Below are 27,695 nucleotides of genomic sequence, written 5' to 3'. Positions count from 1 at the left end.
CGAAGGCGGTAATCAAAGCCTGCAAAGAAATGTTCGCCAGGCATGGGATTCCGCTCACGGTAATGAGCGACAATGGTCCTTGCTTTTACAGCCAGAAATGGTCTGATTTTGCACAGTCCTGCAACTTCTGTCACGTAACCTCCAGTCCCCACTACCCGCAGTCAAACGGGAAGGCCGAGAAAGGGGTCCATACTGTAAAGCGGTTGCTGTGCAAAGCTGCATACTCAGGCTCCGATTTCAACCTGGCGATGCTGGCATACAGGGCAACCCCACTGTCCACTGGGTTGTCTCCAGCGCAGATGCTCATGAATCACACTCTGAGGACCACAGTTCCAGCCATCCACATTCCCGACCTTGACCACCTCACGGTCTTACAGAAAATGCAGCTGTCACAGGCCCAACAGAAGGCCACATACGATGCTCATGCCACGGATCTACCCGCGCTGGCCCCAACTGATCATGTTTGTGTCGAGTTGCCGGAGGGCGGCTGGTCAGCCACAGCTGTTGTGATCAAACAAGTAGCCCCAAGATCGTTCCTTGTCTGCATGGCTGATGGCTCCCTGCTACGGCTCAACAGACGGGCACTGCGAAGAGTTCCACGCCCGCTACCTGACCGAAGTGCCCGCCGCCTACGATGCTTCCTCCGGACGTACGCTGCCACGAGGCCACCGATTTACCAGCAATCCGGCCGGCCCATGCTACCACCGCGATGGCAGCGATCCCGCCTATCCACATGCAGGCGGCTCCTGATCCATCTCTGCGGCGATTGACAAGAATTTATCGCCCACCACAAAGACTGAATCTGTAGACTGAACTTTTGTACATTTTGCGACTTCATCGATTTAACCTCTGTAAATATTGTTTTGTTTGCCATGTATCTGCACCATCGACACCTTCCTATGTATAAACGTTCATTTAGACACCTTTTGTATATAGTCAGGCATAATGCGCACGCACACCTTAGTATTTATCTAAAGAAAAAGGGGAGATGTCATAATAACTCATGTATATAATGAGATGCAGACAGGCAGTGATTGACACACAGGATGACCAGTAAGCACACAACACAGTGCAGCTAATCACCAGACAGGACACCACCACTATAAAGCCAGAGGGCACTAGGTTTCCCGCTCTCTCGGGACCCAGCCACTGAGTCAGTCAGAATCCACGAGCTAGCAAGTGCAAGCATCATGCGGTAGCTAGTATGTCTGATCAGGCTACTACAAAGTCTCCAGTCAGTTCAGTATAGTGTCGACCCACAGCTGAATATGTATATCAGTTCTATCATTGAATAAAACAATGTTGGATCTTCTCCAGTGTTAGACGTCTGTTTCTAGCTTCCCTGCATCGAGTGCAGTCCACATCGAACCTACCTGCCTAACACATCAGACGCCTTGGCCTTTGCCTCACTGGTAGCCTGGAGACGGTTCTTGTTAATGTGGAGGGACTCGAAGCCCCCGAGTGCAGAGACCTGGGTTAGTGATATGGCTGGGTTTCTCAGTCTCAAGAAAATAAAGTTTGCCTTAAGAGGGTCACTGTTAGGGTTCACCCGGAGGTGGCAGCCGTTCGCCGACTTTCTCAGGGGAAATTAAAATGTCAGCAGATGCAGTATTCCAAGGGGGGAGGGGGATTGTTGTTGTATGGTTGAGGTATGTGAAGATTGGGCTGTGGGGGAAATGTTTATTTTACCATGTTGATGTCATTGTTTATGTTACTGTTATAAAAATTTTCAAATACCTCAATAAAATATTATTTAAAAAAAAAAATATTGCCAATGTACAGATTTACTGTCATTGAGCTAGTGCATAATACCCTACCAGTTATTTTATTTTATTTTTTAAAAAAGTTTTTTTGTGTGTGCTCTTCTTTATTCTGTGTGCATTACGGTAAATATACTTTGTTCAAAAAACCAATAAAAAACATTTATGAAAAAAAACATTGCATTAAAACTAGGCACCACGCACGGAACTGGCTATACCCCCAGATCACCGTAATCATCATTGCCATTAAATAAGCTCGTTCACAAGCCTTTCATGAGGTTCCAAAAATTAAGCAGGAACTTTTGGGTGCAAGAAAGCTAACAGATACATTTTGAAAGGCTCTGAATGAATTGTATTTTTTAAATTTACCAAGCAACTCATTTCTGTACCCCAATTTAACCAGATAATAATTCTGTATGTATTTAAAAAGTAATCTGCAGTCATTTTATATCAGGTTACTCATAGCTGATCGCTGCCACTGTTATTTAAAATGCTTATTTTTTGTGACAAATGCATTTTCAGCTGTATTGATCAAACTTTACCATGGTAACTTTCTTAAATACATCAAGGAGTTTTATTTAAAGCAAATAAATGCTGAGATGATACACAGTGAAACAAGTGTGCCTGTAGTGCTGGCGAACATGGTGACATTTCCACTGCAGTTCTTGGCACTGGAAATAGATAAATTGTGTGGCTTCCCGTTGTCATGTGACCTCTGCCATGAGGCACAGGCTGGGGGCAGCCATGTTACATTCAGTTCTGTTTAGCACAGGGCTAAATCGCTGGCTTTGAAAGCAGACCAAGGCAGGCCAGCAGCACGGTTCAATTCCTGTAACAGCCTCCCCAAACAGGCACCGGAAAGTGGCGACTAGGGGCGTTTCACAGTAACTACATTTGAAGCCTACTAGTGACAATAAGCGATTTTCATTTCATTTTCATAATAAAGACATTGCATTGAGCAAAGTATCCTTTCAGCTGTAAGATGGTGTCAAAAGTGGAGCGGACATCGGGTATTGATGAGTTAGAGAGCAGCCAGAGCTACTAAATGAGGAACACAGAAATGTTAAGAGCTGCAGAAAACCGACTGAATGCCTACAAAAAACCTACTGAATGCCACTGGAAAGGTAAGCAAACAAACTGGGTGATGCGACCATCAATTCACACGAGACAGAGAGGTGAAGTGAACAGTGGCTTTAATCAACTAGAACAATGCCTGCCTGTGACTGCTCTGCACTGTGAGCCGCCTACAGGGCAGCTGATCTATATACCTCCCCTCAAGGGGGCAGAGCCAGGGACGGAGCCCACAAGGGCACCAACATGATACAAGTGGTGTAATACAATACAATGGTCCACAGGTGGAGCCCACAAGGGCAACAACATAGTACAATGCAATACAGTGTGAATGGTTGCCTCGTTTGGTATGTTGCCTCCCAGGTGCAAGGGTACGTGATGTCTCGGATCGTGTTTTCCGGGTCCTTAGGGGGGAGGGGGAGCAGCCCCAAGTCGTGGTCCACATTGGCACTAACGACATAGGTAGGAAAGGGGACAAGGATGTCAGGCAGGCTTTCAGGGAGCTAGGATGGAAGCTCAGAACTAGAACAAACAGAGTTGTTATCTCTGGGTTGTTGCCCGTGCCACGTGATAGTGAGATGAGGAATAGGGAGAGAGAGCATTTAAACACGTGGCTACAGGGATGGTGCAGGCGGGAGGGATTCAGATTTCTGGATAACTGGGGCTCTTTCTGGGGAAGGTGGGACCTCTACAGACAGGATGGTCTACATCTGAACCTGAGGGGCACAAATATCCTGGGGGGGAGATTTGTTAGTGCTCTTTGGGGGGGTTTAAACTAATGCAGCAGGGGCATGGGAACCTGGATTGTAGTTTTAGGGTAAGGGAGAATGAGAGTATAGAGGTCAGGAGCACAGATTTGACGTCGCAGGAGGGGGCCAGTGTTCAGGTAGGTGGTTTGAAGTGTGTCTACTTCAATGCCAGGAGTATACGAAACAAGGTAGGGGAACTGGCAGCATGGGTTGGTACCTGGGACTTCGATGTTGTGGCCATTTCAGAGACATGGATAGAGCAGGGACAGGAATGGATGTTGCAGGTTCCGGGGTTTAGGTGTTTAGTAAGCTCAGAGAAGGAGGCAAAAGAGGGAGAGGTGTGGCGCTGCTAGTCAAGAGCAGTATTACGGTGGCGGAGAGGATGCTAGATGGGGACTCTTCTTCCGAGGTAGTATGGGCTGAAGTTAGAAACAGGAAAGGAGAGGTCACCCTGTTGGGAGTTTTTTATAGGCCTCCTAATAGTTCTAGGGATGTAGAGGAAAGGATGGCGAAGATGATTCTGGATATGAGCGAAAGTAACAGGGTAGTTATTATGGGAGACTTTAACTTTCCAAATATTGACTGGAAAAGATATAGTTCGAGTACAATAGATGGGTCGTTTTTTGTATAGTGTGTGCAGGAGGGTTTCCTGAAACAATATGTTGACAGGCCAACAAGAGGCGAGGCCACGTTGGATTTGGTTTTGGGTAATGAACCAGGCCAGGTGTTGGATTTGGAGGTAGGAGAGCACTTTGGGGACAGTGACCACAATTCGGTGACGTTTACGTTAATGATGGAAAGGGATAAGTATACACCGCAGGGCAAGAGTTATAGCTGGGGGAAGGGCAATTATGATGCCATTAGACGTGACTTGGGGGGGATAAGGTGGAGAAGTAGGCTGCAAGTGTTGGGCACACTGGATAAGTGGGGCTTGTTCAAGGATCAGCTACTGCGTGTTCTTGATAAGGATGTACCGGTCAGACAGGGAGGAAGGCGTCGAGCGAGGGAACCGTGGTTTACCAAGGAAGTGGAATCTCTTGTTAAGAGGAAGAAGGAGGCCTATGTGAAGATGAAGTGTGAAGTTTCGGTTGGGGCGATGGATAGTTACAAGGTAGCGAGGAAGGATCTAAAGAGAGAGCTAAGACGAGCAAGGAGGGGACATGAGAAGTATTTGGCAGGAAGGATCAAGGAAAACCCAAAAGCTTTCTATAGGTATGTCAGGAATAAGCGAATGACTAGGGAAAGAGTAGGACCAGTCAAGGACAGGGATGGGAAATTGTGTGTGGAGTCTGAAGAGATAGGCGAGATACTAAATGAATATTTTTCGTCAGTATTCACTCAGGAAAAAGATAATGTTGTGGAGGAGAATGCTGAGCCCCAGGCTAATAGAATAGATGGCATTGAGGTACGTAGGGAAGAGGTGTTGGCAATTCTGGACAGGCTGAAAATAGATAAGTCCCCGGGACCTGATGGGATTTATCCTAGGATTCTCTGGGAGGCCAGGGAAGAGATTGCTGGACCTTTGGCTTTGATTTTTATGTCATCATTGGCTACTGGAATAGTGCCAGAGGACTGGAGGACAGCAAATGTGGTCCCTTTGTTCAAAAAGGGGAGCAGAGACAACCCCGGCAACTATAGACCGGTGAGCCTCACGTCTGTAGTGGGTAAAGTCTTGGAGGGGATTATAAGAGACAAGATTTATAATCATCTAGATAGGAATAATATGATCAGGGATAGTCAGCATGGCTTTGTGAAGGGTAGGTCATGCCTCACAAACCTTATTGAGTTCTTTGAGAAGGTGACTGAACAGGTAGACGAGGGTAGAGCAGTTGATGTGGTGTATATGGATTTCAGCAAAGCGTTTGATAAGGTTCCCCACGGTAGGCTATTGCAAAAAATACGGAGGCTGGGGATTGAGGGTGATTTAGAGATGTGGATCAGAAATTGGCTAGCTGAAAGAAGACAGAGGGTGGTGGTTGATGGGAAATGTTCAGAATGGAGTACAGTCACAAGTGGAGTACCACAAGGATCTGTTCTGGGGCCGTTGCTATTTGTCATTTTTATCAATGACCTAGAGGAAGGCGCAGAAGGGTGGGTGAGTAAATTTGCAGACGATACTAAAGTCGGTCGTGTTGTCGATAGTGTGGAAGGATGTAGCAGGTTACAGAGGGATATAGATAAGCTGCAGAGCTGGGCTGAGAGGTGGCAAACGGAGTTTAATGTAGATAAGTGTGAGGTGATTCACTTTGGAAGGAATAACAGGAATGCGAAATATTTGGCTAATGGTAAAGTTCTTGAAAGTGTGGATGAGCAGAGGGATCTAGGTGTCCATGTACATCGATCCCTGAAAGTTGCCACCCAGGTTGATAGGGTTGTGAAGAAGGCCTATGGAGTGTTGGCCTTTATTGGTAGAGGGATTGAGTTCCGGAGTCGGGAGGTCATGTTGCAGCTGTACAGAACTCTGGTACGGCCGCATTTGGAGTATTGCGTACAGTTCTGGTCACCGCATTATAGGAAGGACGTGGAGGCTTTGGAGCGGGTGCAGAGGAGATTTACCAGGATGTTGCCTGGTATGGAGGGAAAATCTTATGAGGAAAGGCTGATGGACTTGAGGTTGTTTTCGTTGGAGAGAAGAAGGTTAAGAGGAGACTTAATAGAGGCATACAAAATGATCAGGGGGTTGGATAGGGTGGACAGTGAGAGCCTTCTCCCGCGGATGGATATGGCTGGCACGAGGGGACATAACTTTAAACTGAGGGGTAATAGATATAGGACAGAGGTCAGAGGTAGGTTCTTTACGCAAAGAGTAGTGAGGCCGTGGAATGCCCTACCTGCTACAGTAGTGAACTCGCCAACATTGAGGGCATTTAAAAGTTTATTGGATAAACATATGGATGATAATGGCATAGTGTAGGTTAGATGGCTTTTGTTTCGGTGCAACATCGTGGGCCGAAGGGCCTGTACTGCGCTGTATTGTTCTATGTTCTATGTTCTATGTTGCCATATTACGTTCACCACACTGGGTGATTCAAAATGGCTCTTAATTTTCCTCTTCCAGTTCCGATCAAAATGAGAGATAGGATGGGATTTACAGAGCAACCCGTCATGTGTTTTTCGGCTGTGGAGGCGGCCCGCCAGCGGGATTTGCTGGTCCCGGCATTATCAATGGGATTTCCTGCTAACTGCACCCCTCATCACTGGGAAAACCGCGTGCTGTTGGTGGGACCAGAATATTCCGCCGGCATGAACAACCAGTAAATTCCGCCCAATATGTGGAAGTACTGGCAGTTTTTCCACTTGCAATAACAAAACTATGACATTGCAACATATTTAATTAACAAGCTGGAGCCAGTAGAAGTAGCAACATTTTTAACACTGGGGGAGAAACTTGCTCTTGAGAAAGTGATTGACATGTGCAGAAGTGCAGGGGCTGTAAAATAGCAGCTACCAAAAGCGTATGGCAGAACAGGCCAGACTTTGCACTAGGCATTCCAGCATTGATAGGCATTCCAGATCAAAATAGCAAGACAATTATGGACAAAAGGCAGAATGCAAATACTACAAAGGACATCACACAAAGAAAAAAGGCTTGTTCAGCATGGAGAAAGCAGTGTTATACATGCAAGAAGCGCAGATAATGCATTGTGTGCACAAATGTTCAGCTGGAAAGAAGCAAAGCAAGCTTATACAGATGGCTACTAGAGAGATATCAGCTGAAGAGTCTGATGAATCATTATATACCATGCAACAAGCTGGCTCCATCAGCTTTATAGATGATAAATAATTTGTGACTTGGAATGATGACTGGAGAAGGAGAATATCAGTGAACGTGACGTGTCAGGTAGACACTGGTGCATCGTGCAATATCATGACGTTTACAGACCTGTACGAAATGGCTCAACATGGTGATCCAAAAATAAAGCCCTTGAAAGTAAGGTTGAGGCTATGTGATAGCATAATACTCATAGTGAGAGGACAAATTAATCCGAGAGCCCAATGCAATGGCAAGAACGAAGATCTGGAGCTCCAGATCATAGATGGTATGTAACAGCCACTCATCTCAGTCAGAGCAAATTTAAAGTTGGACTGGTAACCTTAAATGTGCCAAAAGTGATTCACAACGTGTTGCAGAACTCTAAATCATTGATTCCTAGAGGAGGACAAAGATGTGTTCACAGCGTTTGGATGTCTACCTGGAGAATGTTATCTTGATGTAGATGAGAGTGTGAGACCAATTCAGTATCTGCCGAGAAGAATTCCAACTACCCTAAAGTCAAATCTAAGAAAAGACACAGAAGAGCTGGAAAAGAAAGGAGTAATCAAGAAAACGACAGCTTCTACAGGCTGGAATAGCAGCATGGTAGCAGTGAAACAATCTGGAAAACTGAGGGTATGCTGAGAGCCAATGGATCTAAATAAAGCACTCAGAGATCTCACTACGCCATGCCAACCATCAAAGGAATTTTGTCACAACTTGCCAAGGCAATATCTTTACTACCTGATATATCTGACTAGAATAGTCAATTTCTAAGAGGTTTAAATGAGAACTCATTAAGAATAATTAACTATAATCAGATTAGGCATTATTTCAGTGCAACTATAGCTGGGAATCCACTACGGGTTAATCCAGATAATACTCAATTTCTCACATTTTACAAGTTACTTGAGGTTGTAGTTACAAGTTACTCTCAAATTTCTCACATTTTACAAGTTGCTTGAGGTTACAAGGACAGTGACGTCAACTAGCTAGAAGGTCCCATTGTTATACAGTAAAGAACTGGTAATTCTGTCTCTATAGTAACATCTAGTCTAGGGCTGATAATTTCTTAGCGAAAACTGTTTCTCCAATAATGTCCAGATGCAGGTGTGGATAAATTGGAAAATTGGCAGGCGATGGAATGAGAAATTGGCACCAAAATATTTAAATACATATATCTCTTAAAGTGATGGACAGATACTTTGGCTGAATTGAGTGAACTATAAATTAGTTAAAGCCAATCAGAGGTGAAAAGGCAGCGAGACCTTAAGATAATCTCCTTAAGAATAACTTATCCGGGATGGAAAAACTCATTCTGGAATCAATCTATCTTTTTCTAAAACCAATTTCCTTGCTGCTTTTGCTAAATCGCCATCTTTCTTTTGTTTAAATCACTCAGTCATTTTATACTGTTTATTATGATTTGAAAAATTACCACGATTTGTATTTCAAAACTCAACCACTGTATTCGCTAAAAACAATCAATCTGACTAGCTTGCTAAAGGGCTAGTCGGAATTCTCTTAATGTTGTATTGAAACTAAAGATCAAACGTCAGATAGGCAATTGCCCTGCGCTGCAAACAAACCAAAAATGTAATTTAAATCTCAAAGTTCAGACGGTTCAAGCTACGACACAATACGTACCCAGAACAGAAGAAGTAAAAGCATTTCTAGCTTCTGGGTAACTAGAGCATTGACCTACCCAAAACCCCCAACAACCCCAAGACAACACACTCTCCAGTCCCCCCCCCCCCCGACTACCCCCTGACGACCCCGCACCCCCCCCTCCCCCTCCCAACAGCCACAATACCCCACCAACTAACTCTCCCCATCCTAGGTCTAACTCCATCCTGCTCTCCCAGGTCCGCCTTTACCAGCCGCCCACTCCAACACTGACTCTTGCCCCCCACCCCCACTCTACTTCTTCCCCCGTCAATCCACAGCCCTGACTTCTGATCCTCCGACTATTCCCAACCCCCAAAGGCATGGGGCAGGATTCTGTGATCCTGAGGCTAAGTGTTGATGCCGTCGGAAATGCCGTCGCGTTTCTCGACGGCGTCAACACGGCATCAGGATCAGCAATTCTGGCCCCTAAAGGGGCCAGCACGGCACTGGAGCGGTTCACGCTGCTCCAGCTGCTGATCCCGGTGTCAAATGGGTGCCGCCGGATGGGCGCAGTGGCACCGGCGCCAACACGCCCATGCGCAGTGGCTTCCTTCAATGTGCCGGCCCCGACGCAACATGGCGCAGGACTACAGCGGCCGGCGCGGAAGAAACAAGGCCCCCAGCTAGAGAGGCCGGCCCGCCGATCGGTGGGCCTCGATCGCGGGCTAGGCCACATCGGAGGCCCCCCTGGGGTCGGAACCCCCCTCCCCCAGGCCGCTCCCCCAACCCTTCCACACCGGGTTCCCGCTGGCTGAGAGCTGGTGTGGACGGCGCCGGTGGGACTCAGCGTTTTTACGACGGCCGCTCGGCCCATCCCGGACCGAGAATCGGCGGGCCGGCCGCGTAGAGCGGCCTCCGACCGGCGCCGCACCAACCACGCCGGCGCCAATTCTCTGCTCTGCGAAGAATCGCGTGCCGGTGTCAGGGCGGTTGGGGATTCTCCGGCCCGGCCCCGAGCTGAGAGAATCCCGTCCCTGATCCCTGACCACTTGACCCCCATCCCCCCACTTTCCCCAAATGATACCCACTTGCCTTAAACACTCATGTTCTCCCCGGCTTGTCAAAAGCCTTTAAACTAGACTGGACATTAAACTTATCTTGGTTATGGCAGCTAGCGCTGTAAAAAAAAAGTGTGTGGCTTACCTACCTTTGACTGAGCTGCCCTCGACTGCAGACTCTAGGCGGTGCACCCCACAGACCTCACCTGGCCTGAGTCAGAAGGTTGGGTGAGAGAGTATCGCCTAGATTCTCAGTTACGTAATTTAAGTGGAGTAGCAATCCGGCTCAATTGCCACTCCATCGGAATTTACGGATTATACCCAAGTGATCGTAAACAAAACCATAATGCATGCCAAACATTTTATTTATATTACCTGAAACTTGTTAAATATCTGTTGCAGATAGAACCTAAATGACATCTAGTGAAAATAGTTCTGTTACAATTTCTTGCAAAACAAGTACAAAGACTAGAATTTTAGAGGCCCCCACAGGCAGGATGGTAGGCAGGTCATGCAAAATTTCTGCACTGTATTTTTCTGTGAATCTGCCATGTCAGCAACGTGTCGGGTGGCCGGCTTGGTTGCAGGCCAATAGAGGCCCACAAGTGGCCAACAATTGGGTCTCCTTAAGGGCCTCCTCCCACCACAAGTGGGATTTTTCTTAGCAGGAGAGGCCCACACCAGATTTGCAGGTTGGTCAACACGAACTGAAGGCCTGTTTTGTTCTTTTGGGGGGGGGGGCAGAAATCCTTGTGCCATTTGGAGACCCCTCCACAAAGGTGTGAACTGCACCAGCATTGGACCCCTTGACCTGTTATCCCCTCTCTCTCCACACCTCTCTCCCTGGCCTTCTAGACTGGCCCAACAAGGTATGTACTCACCTCAGAGTCCAGGCTCCATCGTTGAATGTCTTCCCAGGGTCTTTTGCAATCCTAGCAGTGGCCATTGCTCCCGGCAACGCGGAGAGAAGTCTGCCACTTGATTGGCAGCCTGTGCTTGTGACCTGTACTCTCGGAGGTAGGGCCTCTTCTTGGAAGAGGCGGAAGCCCCATTCAAGATAATTAAATTGTTGCGGGGTGAGCTGGTCAAAAGCTGGCGGGCTTGATCCAGACTATTATGCTGGTGTTGGGGACACTGTCCCCAGTGCAAAATTCAGCCAATGGGGTCAAATCTAACCCACCTGTCCAGTGACAAATGTGGGGGTTACTTACCTGCTCAGAGCTTAACCCATTCATGCCATTTAGAATTTTAGCTAAAGTTTTTTGCAGACCAGTAAAGGAGTTAAAATACCCTGGCCCTGAAAGTTAAACCAGAAAATGTCTTTTGCATTCATCCTACCCCATGCGCCCCCCTGAAACCTGCTTGGGGTTAAAAAAAATCATCCACATATTTAAATAACGAATCTAAAGAAATGTGACTGGTTTGCAAAAATAACAAATGACTTAGCAAACAACAATAGTTCAAGATGCATTTTACACAGCCTCACTCTTGATGTTTTGGCTTCATGCTGTCAGCCAATAGTTATAAATCAATGCAGTTTAGATATACTGAGTTCCAACATTCTTTGCTGAATAGGACCTTGGTTTGAATACATTTTACCTTGATGGAACAAAAGCCTCTGCTTCAAACGAGTCCCGATGAGCCCATAGCGTAAAATTGCTCTGTTTAGGTTGCTTCGTTTTCATTAAAATGGGACAGGTTAAGAAAGTGAACACACAAACTGGGAAGGGCTTGCTGAACAGATACACCTACAAAGTCATTACATTTTGCAATTTACTAATTGTCACTCAGCTTCCAATCAGGGCCATTGATTTTCATTTTTTCACATAAAAAATTGATGAACTTGTGCGCAGTGATTTCCAAAGTACCGATAGAAATTTGGGGCACACACAATACAGCAAAGGATCTAAATCATTGAAACCAGCGACCCCCTCCATAATTGTAACACATTCAATCCATTCATACACTGTGGAAGATGAAGTGTGATTTCTGTACAGAGGAATCACATATTAGAAAATCGAGGGGCTGAGGGATTTTGGAGTGCTTAGCTCTAAGTTGGAAAGGAAATCTGGAGAGTTGTTCTCCAGCTGTGCACCTTCCACTGTGCCTGACGACAGAAGGTAGCCATTTTTCCAGGCTCCAGAACAAAGCTGTTGTCTCAAGAAAGTGAACATAGAACTGGGTTCAACAGTGTCATCTCCTCTAACCTGCTCAAATAGCTTGTATATGCACAATATCTAGCCACGCTTTTTGGTGAGATACTGAGTTGGATGCTAGTGGCCGAACATGTGTCTGGAACTCGGATAAATTGGAACTGTGTATCAACATAAGTCACAGCTTTTTGAGGAGAGAACATTGCAGGCAGTGGAGAAAAGAACAAAGAACAAAGAACAAAGAAATGTACAGCACAGGAACAGGCCCTTCGGCCCTCCAAGCCCGTGCCGACCATACTGCCCGACTAAGCTACAATCTTCTACACTTCCTGGGTCCGTATCCTTCTATTCCCATCCTATTCATATATTTGTCAAGATGCCCCTTAAATGTCCCTATCGTCCCTGCCTCCACTACCTCCTCCGGTAGTGAGTTCCAGGCACCCACTACCCTCTGCGTAAAAAACTTGCCTCGTACATCTACTCTAAACTTTGCCCCTCTCACCTTAAACCTATGCCCCCTAGTAATTGACCCCTCTACCCTGGGGAAAAGCCTCTGACTATCCACTCTGTCTATGCCCCTCATAATTTTGTATACCTCTATCAGGTCGCCCCTCAACCTCCTTCGTTCCAGTGAGAACAAACCGAGTTTATTCAATCGCTCCTCATAGCTTATGCCCTCCATACCAGGCAACATTCTGGTAAATCTCTTCTGCACCCTCTCTAAAGCCTCCACATCCTTCTGGTAGTGTGGCGACCAGAATTGAACACTATACTCCAAGTGTGGCCTAACTAAGGTTCTATACAGCTGCAACATGACTTGCCAATTCTTATACTCAATGCCCCGGCCAATGAAGGCAAGCATGCCGTATGCCTTCTTGACTACCTTCTCCACCTGTGTAGCCCCTTTCAGTGATCTGTGGACCTGTACTCCTAGATCTCTTTGACTTTCAATACTCTTGAGGGTTCTACCATTCACTGTATATTCCCTACCTGCATTAGCCCTTCCAAAATGCATTACCTCACATTTGTCCAGGTTAAACTCCATCTGCCATCTCTCCGCCCAAGTCTCCAGACAATCTAAATCCTGCTGTATCCTCAGACAGTCCTCATCGCTATCCGCAATTCCACCAACCTTTGTGTCGTCTGCAAACTTACTAATCAGACCAGTTACATTTTCCTCCAAATCATTTATATATACTACAAAGAGCAAAGGTCCCAGCACTGATCCCTGTGGAACACCACTGGTCACCGCCCTCCAATTAGAAAAGCATCCCTCCATTGCTACCCTCTGCCTTCTATGGCCTAGCCAGTTCTGTATCCACCTTGCCAGTTCACCCCTGATCCCGTGTGACTTCACCTTTTGTACTAGTCTACCATGAGGGACCTTGTCAAAGGCCTTACTGAAGTCCATATAGACAACATCTACTGCCCTACATGCATCAATCATCTTAGTGACCTCCTCGAAAAACTCTATCAAGTTAGTGAGACACGACCTCCCCTTCACAAAACCGTGCTGCCTCTCACTAATACGTCCATTTGCTTCCAAATGGGAGTAGATCCTGTCTCGAAGAATTCTCTCCAGTAATTTCCCTACCACTGAAGTAAGGCTCACCGGCCTGTAGTTCCCGGGATTATCCCTGCCACCCTTCTTAAACAGAGGAACAACATTGGCTATTCTCCAGTCCTCCGGGACATCCCCTGAAGACAGCGAGGATCCAAAGATTTCTGTCAAGGCCTCAGCAATTTCCTCTCCAGCCTCCTTCAGTATTCTGGGGTAGATCCCATCCGGCCCTGGGGACTTATCTACCTTAATATTGTTTAAGACACCCAACACCTCGTCTTTTTGGATCACAATGTGACCCAGGCTATCTACACCCCCTTCTCCAGACTCAACATCTACCAATTCCTTCTCTTTGGTGAATACTGATGCAAAGTATTCATTTAGTACCTCGCCCATTTCCTCTGGCTCCACACATAGATTCCCTTGCCTATCCTTCAGTGGGCCAACCCTTTCCCTGGCTACCCTCTTGCTTTTTATGTAAGTGTAAAAAGCCTTGGGATTTTCCTTAACCCTATTTGCCAATGACTTTTCATGACCCCTTCTAGCCCTCCTGACTCCCTGCTTAAGTTCCTTCCTACTTTCCTTATATGCCACACAGGCTTCGTCTGTTCCCAGCCTTTTAGCCCTGACAAATGCCTCCTTTTTCTTTTTGACGAGGCCTACAATATCATTCGTCATCCAAGGTTCCCGAAAATTGCCGTATTTATCTTTCTTCCTCACAGGAACATGCCTGTCCTGTATTCCTATCAACTGACACTTGAAAGCCTCCCACATGTCAGATGTTGATTTGCCCTCAAACATCCGCCCCCAATCTATGTTCTTCAGTTCCCGCCTAATATTGTTATAATTAGCCTTCTCCCAATTTAGCACATTCATCCTCGGACCACTCTTATCCTTGTCCACCAGTACTTTAAAACTTACTGAATTGTGGTCACTGTTACCGAAATGCTCCCCTACTGAAACATCTACCACCTGGCCGGGCTCATTCCCCAATACCAGGTCCAGTACCGCCTCTTCCCTAGTTGGACTGTTTACATATTGTTTTAAGAAGCCCTCCTGGATGCTCCTTACAAACTCTGCCCCGTCTAAGCCCCTGGCACTAAGTGAGTCCCAGTCAATATTGGGGAAGTTGAAGTCTCCCATCACCACAACCCTGTTGTTTTTACTCTTTTCCAAAATCTGTCTACCTATCTGCTCCTCTATCTCCCGCTGGCTGTTGGGAGGCCTGTAGTATACCCCCAACATTGTGACTGCACCCTTCTTATTCCTGATCTCTACCCATATAGCCTCACTGCCCTCTGAGGTGTCCTCTCGCTGTATAGCTGTGATACTCTCCTGAACAAGTAGCGCAACTCCGCCTCCCCTTTTACATCCCCCTCTATCCCGCCTGAAACATCTAAATCCTGGAACGTTTAGCTGCCAATCCTGCCCTTCCCTCAACCAGGTCTCTGTAATGGCAACAACATCATAGTTCCAAGTAGTAATCCAAGCTCTAAGTTCATCTGCCTTACCCGTAATGCTCCTTGCATTAAAACATATGCACTTCAGGCCACCAGACCCGCTGTGTTCAGCAACTTCTCCCCGTCTGCTCTGCCTCAGAGCCACACTGTCCCTATTCCCTAGTTCTCCCTCAACGCTCTCACCTTCTGACCTATTGCTCCCGTGCCCACCCCCCTGCCATACTAGTTTAAACCCTCCCGTGTGACACTAGCAAATCTCGCGGCCAGGATATTTATGCCTCTCCGGTTTAGATGCAACCCGTCCATCTTATACAGGTCACACCTGCCCCGGAAGAGCTCCCAGTGGTCCAGATAACAGAAACCCTCCCTCCTACACCAGCTGTTTAGCCATGTGTTTGTCTGCTCTATCTTCCTATTTCTAGCCTCACTGGCACGTGGCACAGGGAGTAATCCCGAGATTACAACCCTCGAGGTCCTGTCTTTTAACTTTCTGCCTAGCTCCCTGAACTCCTGCTGCAGGACCTCATGCCCCTTCCTGCCTATGTCGTTAGTACCAATATGTACAACGACCTCTACCTGTTTGCCCTCCCCCTTCAGGATTCCCTCTACCCGTTCGGAGACATCCTGGACCCTGGCACCAGGGAGGCAACATACCATCCTGGAGTCTCTTTCACGTCCACAGAAGCGCCTATCTGTTCCCCTGACTATAGAGTCCCCTATAACTATTACTCTTCTGCGCTTTGACCCTCCCTTCTGAACATCAGAGCCAGCCGTGGTGCCACTGCTCTGGCTGCTGCTGTTTTCCCCTGATAGGCTATCCCCCCCGACAGTATCCAAAGGGGTATATCTGTTCGAGAGGGGGACAACCACAGGGGATTCCTGCACTGACTGCCTGCCCTTTCTGGTGGTCACCCATTTCTCTGCCTGCACCTTGGGTGTGACCACACTTACATAACTGCGATCTATGACGCTTTCCGCCACCTGCATGCTCCTAAGTGCATCCAATTGCTGCTCCAACCGAACCATGCGGTCTGTGAGGAGCTGCAGTTGGGTGCACTTTCTGCAGATGAAGCCATCCGGGACGCTGGAAGCCTCCCGGACCTGCCACATCTCACAGTCAGAGCACAGCACCCCTCTAACTGACATTGCGTCAATTAATTAAAATTAAAATTTGTCTTTTTTTTTTATATAAATACTTTTTTTTTTTTAATTACAAAGTTACTGTCAACTATCTGTTTCCTAGCACTAGATTTCTAATAGAAATGCGATAGCTAACTATAATATTCTCCGATCTCTGGCTTAGATATCCTCTAAATTATAATTAAGTTATTATGTTTAATTAGTTCCCAAATACTCAAAAAAATTTAGGTTAGAATCCCAACCAGCCACTCAGGTCACAGCTTTTCTGTGATGTCACTTCAGTTTCCCCCCGACACACACAATTTGAAAAAAAGGTATAAAAGTAAAAATCACTTGCTTACCTTCTGAGATGTTCTCAGAAAATGCACTCCAGCCCTCATATTTATGGTGAAGGAGGGGTGGGGAAAGGTGAGGTCGCAAATGCCTGATGAACTCAACTAGGCAGGGAAGTGAAGGTTCATTTTTAACGCCGAGACATTATTAACATCTTGTAGCTCCTCTGCTGTTTGCCCTCATGAATGCTCCTCTTCAGTTTCAATTTTTCTTCTTCAAAGTACAGGTGTAGAGGAATCCCAAATGAAAACACCATTGTGTCTTGTGCTTTACAACTGAACTATATTCACTTGACTATGATTGGAGACTCATGAATACAAATATGTTGGGATCTGGATCCTGTGACATACATCGGGCCTCTGAACTGTTTTAATGATCCACTGGGCAGAATGTGTACCACAGATATTCCATTCAAGAAAACTATTGCAAAAGTTATCCTTGTGGGGCCAGAAAAAGCAGCAGTATTCCTGCTGGCACCACAAGAAATTCTGGGCCACTGCCGTCATATGATCCTCTTTCTGCATCATTGTAACCCTGCAAAAAAATAGCCTCCTGACAACTTGCTGGTCAAAATTGGTCTGCTGTTGTTAGGTACCTTTTTCAAGTGGATTGTTTTGCACCGCTACATAAATGAGGCAATATTAAAATGGACCAGGGATCTTGCAGCATGACATATCTTCTAATGTAATAATAAGAATAATTGCTTATTGTCACAATTAGGCTTCAATGAAGTTACTGTGAAAAGCCCCTAGTCATCACATTCCGGCGCCTGTTCGAGGAGGCGGGTACGGGAATTGAACCCGCGCTGCTGGCATTGTTCTGCATTACAAGCCAGCTGTTTAGCCCACTGTGCTAAACAGCCAGTGACCTGTTTTGCTCTCCTAATGTGGGGGGTTGATACTGAAAGTCTGGAAAACGTTCTTCGGGGGGCATTGGTGGTATTATCAAGCCACTCTTGATAATCATAGAATTTACAGTGCAGAAGGAGGCCATTCGGCCCATCAAGCCTGCTCCGGCCCTTGGAAAAGCGCCCTACTTAAGCCCACACCTCCACCCTATCCCCGTAACCCAGTAACCCTACCTAACCTTTTTGGACACTAAGGGCAATTTAGCATGGCCAATCCACCTAACCTGCACATCTTTGGGAGGAAACCGGAGCACCCGGACGAAACCCACACAGATACGGGGAGAACGTGCAGACTCCGCACAGTGACCCAGCGGTGAATCAAACCTGGGACTCTGGCGCTGTGAAGCCACAATGCTAGCCACTGTGCTACCGTGCTACCCCACTCTTCGTGCAGCTGTACACTGCCGACTGGAAAATATGGGCAATGTCTCCAGTTGTAGTCTGGGGGAAACCTGGGAAGAATGAAGTTCAGGGCAGCTTACATGGGTCTATTGACCTATAGACTCTGTGGTTTGGGTAAGGCTTACTACTGTTATATTCTATATATTAAACTGCAAATATTACAGATTCTTGGCAACTGGAATCCAGTAGCAGTTTGCCAATTCAGAGATTATTAAATGGTTATTTACCTTATAGCCTGATGATTTGATATGAATTCCTCTCTTGGTCAGTGTTGACTTCATTCTTATAAAAAATGATCGTTCCAAGCTGTTGTCAATAGTCAGCAAAATTGGGCTTGTAGATTCTACTGTGGAAAAAACAAAAGCAGCATTAGTGATGCGGGGCTCGATTCTCTATCCGGAAGGCTAAGTGTTTCCACCGGAGTAGAATCGCTCTGGTCTCCACTGGCACTAGGAGCAAAGTCATGGGGTGATTCCATCTCCTTTTCCACGCAAATGTATGCATGGAGAAGAGCTCGCAAGATTCTGTCGGAATCCCGGTATCGGGTCACTGCTGGTGGCCTGATATCGGGGTCCGATGGCTGGCCCTCCTGAATGCATGCTCGCAGAGGATGACCCGAGAGTGGCCCACCTAAGTGCTTTGACTTCCTCTTTCTCACAGCAGGAAGCATTTCGCTGCCTTTGATGTGGTGAGGGGCTGTCAATCATAGCAAAAGTGTTTATTGTGGTTAGCATCAAAGCAGGGTAATGGAGAGTCATTCAAGTGTGAAGGGAAGATCAATAAACAATCCACCATCCCCCTGTCTCTGGAGTAATAAAACTGTCAATCACTGGCTAATGCAATATATTGTGGTGTGAACCGGAATGGAAGATTTCCATATAAAGACTGTCAAGGAATGTCAAACCCTTTGAAATTACTGGGCTTTCGAGGAAGCCTCTGACACTTGTAATAACAGCTGCTGATTTAAACACTTTTGCCTGAGACAGCAGATGTTAGAATAAAGAACAAAGAATAAAGAAAAGTACAGCACAGGAACAGGCCCTTCGGCCCTCCAAGCCCACGCCGACCATGCTGCCTGACTAAACTAAAATCTCCTACACTTCTGGAGTCCGTATCCCTCTATTCCCATCCTATTCATATATTTGTCAAGATTCCCCTTAAACGTCACTATCGTCCCTGCTTCCACCACCTCCTCCGGCAGTGAGTTCCAGGCACCCCCTACCCTCTTGTGTAAAAACACTTGCCTCGTACATCTCCTCTAAACCTTGCCCCTCTCACCTTAAACCTATGCCCCCTAGTAATTGACCCCTCCACCCTGGGAAAAAGTCTCTGACTGTCCACTCTGTCTATGCCCCTCATAATGTTGGAGACCTCTATCAGGTCGCCCCTCAACCTCCTTCATTCCAGTGAGAACAAATCGAGTTTATTCAACCTCTCCTCATAGCTAATGCCCTCCATACCAGGCAACATCCTGGTAAATCTCTTCTGCACCCTCTCTAAAGCCTCCACATCCTTCTGATAGTGTGGCGACCAGAATTGAACACTATACTCCAAGTGTGACCTAACTAAGGTTCTATACAGCTGCAACATGACTTGCCAATTTTTATACTCAATGCCCCGGCCAATGAAGGCAAGCATGCCGTATGCCTTCTTGACTACCTTCTTCACCTGTGTTGTTCCTTTCAGTGACCTGTGGACCTGTACACCTAGATCTCTCTGACTGTCAATACTTTTGAGGGTTCTACCATTCACTGTATATTCCCTACCTCTATTAGACCTTCCAAAATGCATTACCTCACATTTGTCCAGATTAAACTCCATCTGCCTTCTCTCCGCCCAAGTCTCCAAACAATCTAAATCCTGCTGTATCCTCTGACAGTCCCCATCGCTGTCTGCAATTCCACCAACCTTTGTGTCGTCCGCAAACTTACTAATCAGACCAGTTACATTTTCCTCCAAATGTATACTACGAACAGCAAAGGTCCCAGCACTGATCCCTGCGGAACAGCACTAGTCACAGCCCTCCAATCAGAAAAGCACCCTTCCATTGCTACTCTCTGCCTTCTATGACCTAGCCAGGTCTGTATCCATCTTGCCAGCTCACCCCTGATCCCGTGTGACTTCACCTTTTGTACCAGTCTGCCATGAGGGACCTTGTCAAAGGCCTTACTGAAGTCCATGTAGACAACATCCACTGCTCTACCTGCATCAATCATCTTTGTGACCTACTTGGAAAACTCTTATCAAGTTGGGAAAGTGTAAGTGAAAATGCAGTGATTTTTCAATCTACTGCCTGGACTGCTCTTCAGCTTTCATGTAGTGGTCGCTGATGGGGGGAATTGATGTGGGGTGGGGTGCAGGGGTAAACTGGTAGGGGGAAGTTGGGTGGGGGTGGGGGGGGAGGATTTACATTGTGGGAATGAGGGGTGTTGTCCGGTGGACTTTTGGGGGCACCTCTACAATAATCCCAGCTAAGAGGCTTGGAGCATTAAGGAGGCCCAGATAATCCCATTAATCTGAATCAGATGGGTGCTAATGACTCATTTTGCCTCTTACCACCGACACGGGACATGTAGCTTGCTGCCACTGCCAGTGGGGACCGGAGCATCAGAATGTGATCGGCCCCCAGCACTGATCCCGTTTTCTAGGCCGACGCTCGATTCTCTGCGGGATCGGAAAACCCATTACTGGTGGTGGGCGGCAGACAATCCACTCCATGATTTTGATCGTGTAAGCTTCAATTCTGCTGTGATTTTATTCGGAAATATGCTTCCTTTTTTCTTTTACGATCAATGTTTTTGTCACCACTAGCTGACAGTAAAGGAGGCTTTCTGTGCAACGTGTATTTTGGTCCAATTGGATTGGATTGGATTTGTTTATTGAGGAGACCAATCATTAAATGTTTTTAATGTCCCGGAAGAAACAGGAGTAATAAATAAGGATTAGAATACATTTAGCTTACCCAATACATTATTCACTGATTAGTACCTTAATGACAGATTACTTACCTGATGTAAAACTAATATCTGAGGGCGGGTTTCAACGACCCCGTTGTGAATCCTGCCTCCACGGTTGAATCGCGCATGAGCCCCAAATAAAGCTCCCCGTCGGGCACAAAATCTTGCGCAAGTCACCCGACTCGCTTACAGCGCATTTAAATACCCGTGTGCCCGATTCTCACTGTCCACTAATGGCACCCCAGGCATATCCCATGCTGCTGGAGACCTCCAGGTGATCGGAGGGCAGGGTGACATCCTGGCAGCGCTGCCAGTGGGCCGGGGCACTGCCAGGGTGCCAGTGCCAGGGTGCTCAGGTGTCAGGTTGGCACCGTCAGAATCGGGCCCGGGGGGGGGGGGGGGGGCGGTGGGGGGTGGTTGGCGGTTCCCAGTAGCCTCCCTAAATTTGTGTGGGGGGGGGACTGAAAGTGGATGTGAAGATTGGGGCTGCCGGACAATATAGCGCCACGATTTGCGATCTGCGAGAAACCCGACAGCAGGAAATCCCTCCAAGTGTGGTGTTGGCTGGGAGAAAGTTCCCGAGGTAAAACAAAAACCGGCAAGTGCCGTTGGAGAGCGGGATGTTTCTTGGCGCTGAAGCATCATAGTGGTGACGTTCCATGAAATATGCAAAGTTTAAGAGACTGCTCACTGTAAGACGTGGGTGGACATCTTCACTAGTAAACAGGAATATTTTGTGATGGTTGATATTCCGCAAACTCAACCGTTGGCATTTGTTTGAATAAATCCGATACAAGAAGACAGTAAAAATTTGTAAAAGGTATTCAACTTTTTTTATCTTCATGTTGTTACATTTCAAAAAATAGCAGAGCCCATGAACTCAATTCTTCATAATTTCAACCTTGTGATGATGCCCTATTGATAAGTTACTTTCTGTAGTTCTTTTTTAAATTCCCCATTTCTAAGGCACTAATTTTGCTTTTCTGAAGTTACAACAATTTTCCCTCATTCAAGGGTAAAGTGGTGAAATGCTATAAATTTAGCCCAAGACTTTCACTTCTACTGATTTAAAATGAATTACTATAAAATTCTTCTCATCATCTAACACACTGCAATATGCCAACAGCTTCTTAATTTTATTTCCTGCAGTCCGTAATGCACTATCTAGGCAGAAACTTCAACTGTAGGAGTTTAATTCATCCCTCTAATCCAATCACATCAACCTTATTTTTCTTATCAGAGATTCTCATTTTGAATTAAATGAGCTCATTAGTTTTAATCAAAGCCAGAAAGATCAAAACTTACACTTAAATGCTTCAGATCAGAACTGTCACTCAGCCGTGTAGTTCTATTTTGTGAAAGCATAAGATCAGAGCCCCTTGGAGCTGGGGTTTTTCCCAAGGAATGCTGATAATATGAGAATGATAGATGTCTCTGGAATTAATTCAGTTCTCCCCCCAGTTCGGTATGCAGGAAACTCAGTGACATATCTCGCAAAACTGCAGCTTTGGTACATTGGTGAGAACTGAGAGTTAATGAGATCGATTTGTGAAATCGGAGTGTCTAATAACTGGCCAATATGTAGAAACCAAGAAGAAATATTTCCAATGTTTTTCCAATTTCACTGAAATCATAAATGTAATCTTTATACATGTATTCATACATTTGCAATAGACACCAAATAGCAGAACACTTACTTCCCCCCACCACCAACCCCCCCCCCAAAAAAAACCAACATAGTGTGTGTAATTGCACTGTTTCGTGTGGGTCCAAAGATGTGCAGGTTAGGTGGTTTGCCCCTCAGTGTCCAAAGATTTGTAGGTTAGGTGGGGTTCTGGGCATAGGGTGGGGGAATGGGCCTAGGTAGGGTGCTCTTTCAGAGTGTAGGTGCAGACTTGATGGGCCAACGTTATTCTCTCGGTTCATGCTCAAAAACTGGAGGTTTTCTGTGTACAATTAAGAGTGCTAATGCTTCTACAACTGATACCGTGGCACTGTATCTTGCCAAAAGTTTCAAGTTTATTTTAAAAGCAAGTAGTTTATTTCCCCACCCAGAGTCTGATCCTTCCCAAAGTTGATGTTTTTAACTTCCAAGGTTTTTGCAGGTGCTTGAGGTGCCTGAATAAAGCAGGCGGAAGCCTCATGATTTAGCCGAGGTTGGATCCTTTGACTTCAATCAAACCTCCTTTAATGTTTCACTGATCTTGAGCAACAAAGTCACCATGGTTTTTCTGTTAGGCTGAAGCAGGACTGCAGACACTGTGGCTGGGACAAAATCCTGGAACTCCCTCCCCAATAGCACAATGGGTGAGCCTACAACACATGGACTGCAGTGGTTCAAGAAGGCAGGTCACCATCCATTCTCAAGAGCAATTGGGGATGGGCAACAAATGACAGTGACACCCACATCCCGTAAATGAATTTTAAGAAAGACAGCAGAGGCATTCAGGTGAGTGTAAAACCTAGCGGGCACAGGAGGCCCCATAGTGAAAGCCCAAGACTCCACTCTGTCAATGTGAGAACGCCTTCCTGTCATTTACTTACGGCCAATGGTTGCTCAAGTGCTGCCCGATCTTTCCCTGCTGACAGATACTCTGTGTAGATTGGTAAATGACAATGTTTGAATTGTCTTGAACCATCTATTGGGAACCACCCAAATAGGATGAACAAACAAGTCCTGCACCTCTAGCCCAAAAAGAGAAAATTTCATCACAGAATCACAGAAAATAAAGTACAGAAGAGGCCCTTCAGCCCATCAAGTCTGCACCGCCACATGAAAAACATCTGATCTGCCTACTTAATCCCATTTGGCAGCACTTGGCCCAGACCTTTCAATGTTATGACGTGCCAAGTGTTCATCCAGGTATTTTTTAAAGGATGTGAGACAACCCGCCTGTGCCACCCTCCCAGGCACTGCATTCCAGACCATCACCACCCTCTGGCTAAAAACGTTTTTCCTCACATCCCCCAAAACCGCATGCCCCTCGCCTTGAATACGTGTCCCCTTGGGACTGACCCTTCAACTAAGGGCAACATAGAACATACATTGCAGAAGCAGGCCATTCGGCCCATCAAGTCTGCACCAACCCACTTAAGCCCTCACTTCCACCCTATCCCAATAACCCAATAGCCCCTCCTAACCTTTTTGGACACTAAGGGCAATTTAGCATGGCCAATCTAGCTAACCTGCATGTCTCTGGACTGTGGGAGGAAACCGGAGCACCCAGAGGAAACCCACGCAGACACGGGGAGAACGTGCAGACTCCGCACAGACAAGCGACCCAGCAGAGAATCGAATCTGGGACCCTGGTGCTGTGAAACCACAGTGCTAGACACGTGTGCTACCGTGTTGCCCTTAACAACTGCTCCCTATCCATGTCCCTCATAATCTTGTACACCTCAATAAGATTGCCCTCTCAGTCTCCTCTGTTCCAATGAAAATAACCCAAATGTATCCAACCTCTCCTTAGAACTTACAATGTTTCATCCTGGGCAACATCCTGGTGAATCGCCTCAGCACCCCCTCCAGTGCAATCAAATCCTTCCTATAATTTGGTGACCAGAATTGCACCCAGTACTCCAGCTGTGGCCTCACCAAAGTTCTATACAACTCCAACATGACCTCCCTGCTTTTACATAGATACATAGAAGATAGGAGCAGGAAGAGGCCTTTTGGCTCTTCGAGCCGCTTCATCATTTGTCACGATCATGGCTGACTATCAAACTCAATAGTCTAATCCTGCTTTCTCCCCATAGCCTTTGATCCCATTCTCCCCAAGTGTTATATCTAGCCGCCTCTTGAATATATTCAATGTTTTAGCATCACCTACTTCCTGTGGTAATGAATTCCACGGGCTCACCACTCTTTGTGTGAAGAAATGTCTCCTTATCTCTTTCCGAAATGGTTTATCCTGAATCCTCAGACTGTGACCCCTGGTTCTGGACACACCCATCATTGATAACATCTTCTCTGCATCTACCCTGTCTAGTCCTGTTAGAATTTTATAAGTCTCTATGAGATCCCCCCTCATTCTTCTAAACTCCAGCGAGAACAATCCTAACCTAGTCAATATCTCCTCATATGACAGTCCCGCCATCCGTGGAATCAGTCTGGTAAACCTTCGCTGCACTCCCTCAAGCACAAGAACATCCTTCCTCAGAGAAGGAGACCAAAACTGCACACAATATTCCAGGTGTGGCCTCACCAAGGCCCTGTATAATTGCAGCAACACATCGTTGCTTCTGTACTCAAAACCTTTTGCAATGAAGGCCAACATACCATTAGCTTTCTTTACCGACTGCTGCATCTGCATGCTTACCTTCAGCGACTGGTGCACAAGATCACTCAGGTCCTGCTGTAAACTCCCCTCTCCTAATTTACAACTATTCAGGTAGTAATCAGCCTTCCTGTTTTTGCTTCCAAAAACTGCACACTTATCCAAATTATACTGCATCTGCCATTGATTTGCCCACTGGCCCAACCTGTCCAGGCCATGCTGTAGGACCTCTGTATCCTCATCACAGTTCACCCTCCCAACCAACTTGGTATCATCTGCAAACTTTGAGATGTTATACTTTGTTCCTTCATCCAAATCATTAATATATATTGTGAATAGCTGGCGTCCCAACACCAATCCCTGCGGCACCCCACTAGTTACTGCCTACTCTTTGTTTCCTCTCTGCCAACCAGTTTTCTTTCCACCTCAATACACTTCCCCAATCCCATGCACTTTAATTTTGCACAATAATCTCTGATGCGAGACTTTGTCAAACGCCTTCTGAAAGCCCAAATATACCACATCGACTGGCTCCCCCCTTGTCAACTGTACTAGTTACATCTTCAAAGAATTCCAACAGATTTGTCAAGCATGATTTCCCCTTCATAAATCCATGCTGACTCTGACTGATCCTGCCACTGCGTTCTAAATGTTCCACTATAAAGTCCTTAATAATGGATTTTTAAATCTATGCTTTGATTTATAAAGGCAAGTGACCCATAAGCATTTTTCACCACCCTATTAATCTGTCCTGCCTTCAGAGATCTATGGACAAACACACCAAGGTCCTTTTATTCCTCGGAACTTCCCAGTGTCAGACCATTCATTGAATACTTCCTTGTCAAATTTCTCCTTCCAAAGTGTATCACCTCATACTTTTCAAGATTAAATTCCATCTACCACTTATCCGCCCATTTGATCATCCCGTCTATTTCTCCCTGTAACCCAAGACACTCAACCTCATTGTTAACCACCCGGCCAATCTTTGTGTTATCTGCAAACCTACTGCTCCTACCCTGCACATAGTCATGTTATTGTTTATATAAATGGAGAATAATAGAGGACCCAGCACAGATCTCTGTGGTACGCCACTGGACACTGGCTTCCAGTCACTGAAGCAGCTGTCCGTCATCACCCTCTGTCTACTACAACAAGGCAATTTAGAATACAACTTATCAAATTACCCTGTATCCCATGTGGGATCTTGTCAAAGGCTTTGCTGAAATCCATATCAACTACATCAATTGCACTATCCTCACCTATACACCTGGTCACCTCCTCAAAAAATTATATCAAATTTGTTAGGTATGACCTACCTCTGACAAAGCCATGCTGACTATTCCTGATCAAACCTAACCTTTCCAAGTGGAGATAGATTCTCTCCTTTGAATTTTCTCCAAAGTTTCCCTGCCATTGATGTGAGGCTCACTGTCTCGCTCCCTGGCTATCTCGACAATCCTTCGTAAATAGTAAAACCGCATTAGCTGTTCTCCTGTCCAGCACCTCCCCTGTAGCCAGAGAGGAATTAGAAATTTGGGTCAGAGCCCCTGCAATCTCCTCCCTCACCTCCCACAGCAGCTCAGGGCACAATTCATCTGGACCTGGAGATTAGTCCACCTTTAAGCCTGCCAATACCTTGTCACTCCCTACGTCAACTTGCTCAAGAACCTCACAGTTTCTCCCCGTAAGCTCTATACCCATACCAGCCTCCCCGAACAGGCGCCAGAATGTGGCAACTAGGGGCTTTTCACTGTAACTTCATTTGAAGCCTTCTTGTGCCAATAAGCGATTTTCATTTCATTTCATTTCACTATACCTACATCCTCATTCTCTTGGGTGAAGACAGATGTGAAGTATTTATTCAACACCCTACCAATTTCCTCTGGCTTCACCCACACATTGCCCCCTTGGTCCCTAATGGTCCCTACTTTTTCCCTGGTTATCCTCTTCCCATTGATGTACTTATAGAATATCTTGGGATTTTCCCTACTTTTACCAACCAGTGCTTTCTCATATCCCTTCTTTGCTTTCTTAAGCTCCATCCTGCACTTTCTATACTCCACTAATGCCTCTGCTGATTTTTCCCCCTTGAACTTGCTAAAAGCCTCTCTTTTCCTTCTCATCGTATCCTGAATATCTCTGGTCATCCGTGGTTCTCTAGGTTTCTTACTCCTTCCTAATACCCTACAGGGAACATATTGGGAATGAACCCTCCTCATTTCCTTTTTGAATGTCTTGAGGAGTGTACATATTACAGAGAAGGAGGTGCTGGAGGTATTAAAGCGCATCAAGATAGTTAAATCCTCGGGACTTGATGAAATGTACCCCAGGACGTTGTGGCAGGCTCAGGAGGAAATTGCCGGCCCCCTAGCTGAGATATTTGAATCATCAACAGTGACAGGAGAGGTGCCTGAAGATTGGAGGGTAGCAAATGTTGTGCCCTTGTTTAAGAAGGGCTGTAGGGATAAGCCTGGGAACTACAGACTGGGTCGCCTTACTTCTGCA

At 46.2% G+C, this 27,695-nt stretch overlaps 1 protein-coding gene across 4 annotated transcripts in view; it reads right to left on the bottom strand.

The window, feature by feature from the left end:
• The window catches only part of npas3 (neuronal PAS domain protein 3), a 1,941,601-nt gene that overhangs the window by 116,121 nt on the left and 1,797,785 nt on the right, over positions 1-27,695 (bottom strand). For 3 of the 4 annotated variants that reach the window (XM_072488507.1, XM_072488525.1, XM_072488535.1), the window contains exon 7: positions 18,184-18,302. In XM_072488507.1, coding sequence (XP_072344608.1) covers positions 18,184-18,302 — 119 coding nt within the window. The remainder of the gene's footprint in view (positions 1-18,183; positions 18,303-27,695) is intronic. The other variant, XM_072488517.1, reaches the window with a different exon arrangement.

This window comes from Scyliorhinus torazame, chromosome 2 (assembly GCF_047496885.1).
Source record: "Scyliorhinus torazame isolate Kashiwa2021f chromosome 2, sScyTor2.1, whole genome shotgun sequence".
In the NCBI taxonomy this organism is placed as follows: domain Eukaryota; kingdom Metazoa; phylum Chordata; class Chondrichthyes; order Carcharhiniformes; family Scyliorhinidae; genus Scyliorhinus; species Scyliorhinus torazame.
Note: the sequence above shows the minus strand (reverse complement) of the source record. Positions and strands in the feature narration are given on the sequence as shown.